This window comes from Streptopelia decaocto, assembly GCF_964273445.1.
Source record: "Streptopelia decaocto genome assembly, contig: HAP1_SCAFFOLD_95, whole genome shotgun sequence".
NCBI classification, from domain to species: domain Eukaryota; kingdom Metazoa; phylum Chordata; class Aves; order Columbiformes; family Columbidae; genus Streptopelia; species Streptopelia decaocto.
This window is the reverse complement of record NW_028115301.1, coordinates 335,307-338,178: the sequence shown is the minus strand read 5'-3', so window position 1 is coordinate 338,178 and position 2,872 is coordinate 335,307. Positions and strand designations below refer to the sequence as shown.

The 2,872-nt window shown below is 52.1% G+C and overlaps 1 protein-coding gene across 1 annotated transcript; it reads left to right on the top strand.

The window, feature by feature from the left end:
- Positions 1-978: 978 nt before the first annotated feature.
- Positions 979-1,743, top strand: LOC309452824 (olfactory receptor 14C36-like; the record flags this gene model as incomplete). The annotated part of the gene is made up of 1 exon (XM_082077497.1): positions 979-1,743. The coding sequence occupies one exon, from the start codon at positions 979-981 to the stop codon at positions 1,741-1,743; it is 765 nt and encodes a 254-aa protein (XP_081933623.1).
- Between the last annotated feature and the right edge of the window lie 1,129 nt (positions 1,744-2,872).

The window sequence follows — 2,872 nt, the reverse complement described above, 5'->3', positions numbered from 1 at the left end:
ATGCAAACCCATCCTATAGCATCTTTGTTTTATCTGAAAGCCCCAAGGAGAAGCGCAGAGATGGTGTGACTGACAAAATGCTGTTTGGTTTGTGAAATGAGCTACTTGTTCCTTGGGCTGCTGAGACCTTAGAAAACAGATGTGTAGTGGTCTGAGGTGGATCCCTCTGCTCTCAGCAGTGCCTGGTGGCTCTTCAGGGTAACATGGGGGTGTGATCAGCCTCCATCTCAGAAAGGTGCCAGCCCAGGGCAGCTGGAGCAAGACAGAGGGACAGAGCAGCTGCCCTCACTCTGCACTAAGCCACAGGCATCCTCTTGCCTTGCAGGACTCACTCTGTTCTCCCTGAGTGCAGCAGAAATGCTGATGGTTTCTGACATCCAAGAACATTCCCTAGGGTGAGAGGGGAGAAGGAGCTGTAAACAAAACAAACCTCTCAAACTGCCTTCTGCCATCTCATTTCCTTATCCCTGGGAGTGCAGATGCTGACAGGTATTTCTGGACCAAGAGCAGCTTCATCTGACAAAGCTGAACCCCAGGACTGTTCCCTGCCCCCCGTTCCCTTGGCCCCTGCTGCAGAGCAGGGCTGACTCCTCAGCAGCCAGCGGGCACAGGCCCTGCTCCTCACGGCACCTCCAGCCAGCACCACCCAGGGCTCAGACACCGAGCTGGAGGAAGGTCTGGAAAAGGACAAGGGGGTGTGGAGCAGGGGGAGGGTGTGTGAGAAATGATTTCAACTCTGCTCAGAGAAGCCTCCCCTAACGTCTCACTGTCTTTTCCTTCTGTAACAGTGACCTATGTTTGGAGATAGCAAATGTCCAACAGCAGCTCCATCACCCAGTTCCTCCTCCTGCCGTTCACAGACACACGGGAGCTGCAGCTCTTGCACTTCTGGCTCTTCCTGGGCATCTACCTGGCTGCCTTCCTGGGCAACGGCCTCATCATCACCACCATAGCCTGGGACCAGCACCTCCACACCCCATGTACTTCTTCCTGCTCAACCTCGCCCTCATTGACCTGGGCTCCATCTCCACCACTGTCCCCAAGTCCATGGCCAATTCCCTCTGGAACACCAGGAACATCTCCTACACAGGATGTGCTGCCCAGGTGTTTCTGGTTGTCATTTTAGCTTCAGCAGAATATTGTCTCCTCACCATCATGTCGTACGACCGCTACGTTGCCATCTGCAAACCCCTGCACTACGGGACCCTCCTGGGCAGCAGAGCTTGTGTCCACATGGCAGCAGCTGCCTGGGCCACTGGGTTTCTCTATTCTCTGCTGCACACGGCCAATACATTTTCACTGCCCCTGTGCAAGGGCAATGCCCTGGGCCAGTTCTTCTGTGAAATCCCCCAGATCCTCAAGCTCTCCTGCTCAGACACCTACCTCAGGGAAGTCTGGGTTCTTGTGACTTCTTTCTCAGTGGCATTCGGCTGTTTTGTTTTCATTCTTTTCTCCTGTGTACAGATCTTGAGGGCCGTGCTGAGGGTCCCCTCTGAGCAGGGACGGCACAAAGCCTTTTCCATGTGCCTCCCTCACCTGGCCGTGGTCTCCCTGTTTGTCAGCACTATCGTATTTTCCCACCTGAAGCCCCCCTCCATCTCCTTCCCATCCCTGGATTTGGTGGTGTCTGTTCTGTACTCAGTGGTGCCTCCAGCAGTGAACCCCCTCATCTACCGTATGAGGAGCAAGGAGATCAATGATTCAGTGTGGCAACTAATGAATGGCTGTTTTATGAAGCAATAAACTGCCCATAATCTTCTGAATAGCATATATAACGTAAAGCATTTTCTCACTGAGTGGTTGTGCCCATGTCCACTGGACACCCTAGAGAACCTGCTGCAGGTCAATCATCATGGACCAGCCCCTCACAACCACCATTTCCTGCACTGGCTTCTCTCTTCCGCTTGAAGAGGTTCTTTCTCCCTCCCTGGCAGCACAACTAATGAGTAGGTCAGATGTCCATGTTTGCATTGTGTAGACAAGAGGTAAACAAACGCATAAAGTGCTTCTGAGGTGATGAACCCGAGTGAGCAGAAACACCATCAGCTATTCTTTGGGGTTCCATGAAGGTCAGTGGGACAGACAGTGTCTTGATGTGATTTCATGTTGAGAGTAACATCCCTTGGGGAACCACCTGAATGTAGCACTGGGATGTGCTTCCTGGAACAGAAGATCCCGTGTCCATTCTTCCTGCCATGGGGCATCTCATGTAAGTGCAGAGAAGGGTGACAAATGGCAGGGCTGAGGTGCCTCCCAGCCTCCTGGAGTGGCAGCAGGAGGTCAGAGAGACACAGTGACTCCTGCACCTGTGTGTACAAGGGAAACACTCTGTCTCTCAACATCCATGGGTGCATAAGGAGTCCATGGTGAGGTTACTTCTCTCTGGTCAGCCTAAAGACCACAAGAAGTCTGATGGGTTGGGGTCCCTGCCTGCAGAGCAGTTTCTCAGATAGTCGAGCTTTCCATGGTAGTGGGAAGAGGCTGGAGAGAGGAAAAAAAAATAACTGAAAAGGACAACTTGGGAGGAGCATTCTGGATATCAGGAGGAAGAAACGCCAGTGGAAGGGCAGTGCTGCGGTGCAGGAGGTCACCCAGAGGCAGTCGGGATCAGCCCATGGCTTTGTGTTTCAACAAACAGCCAGTGAGGGTGCAGTGAATGGGGCACGGACTCTCGGGAAGGTGCAATGAGAGACATTTATTGCAAACTCAGGCTTGCATTTATACTTGCTATGATTCTTGCTCAAGCATTTGCTGATTTGCCAAGTGAGTTTTTACATAAGCGATCTATTTCGTGTTCCCACCAAAGTTACTGTCATAAAACCAGTTTTTGTCTATCCTAAGCTATCCCTCCGTCCTTGATGTATCAATCCTG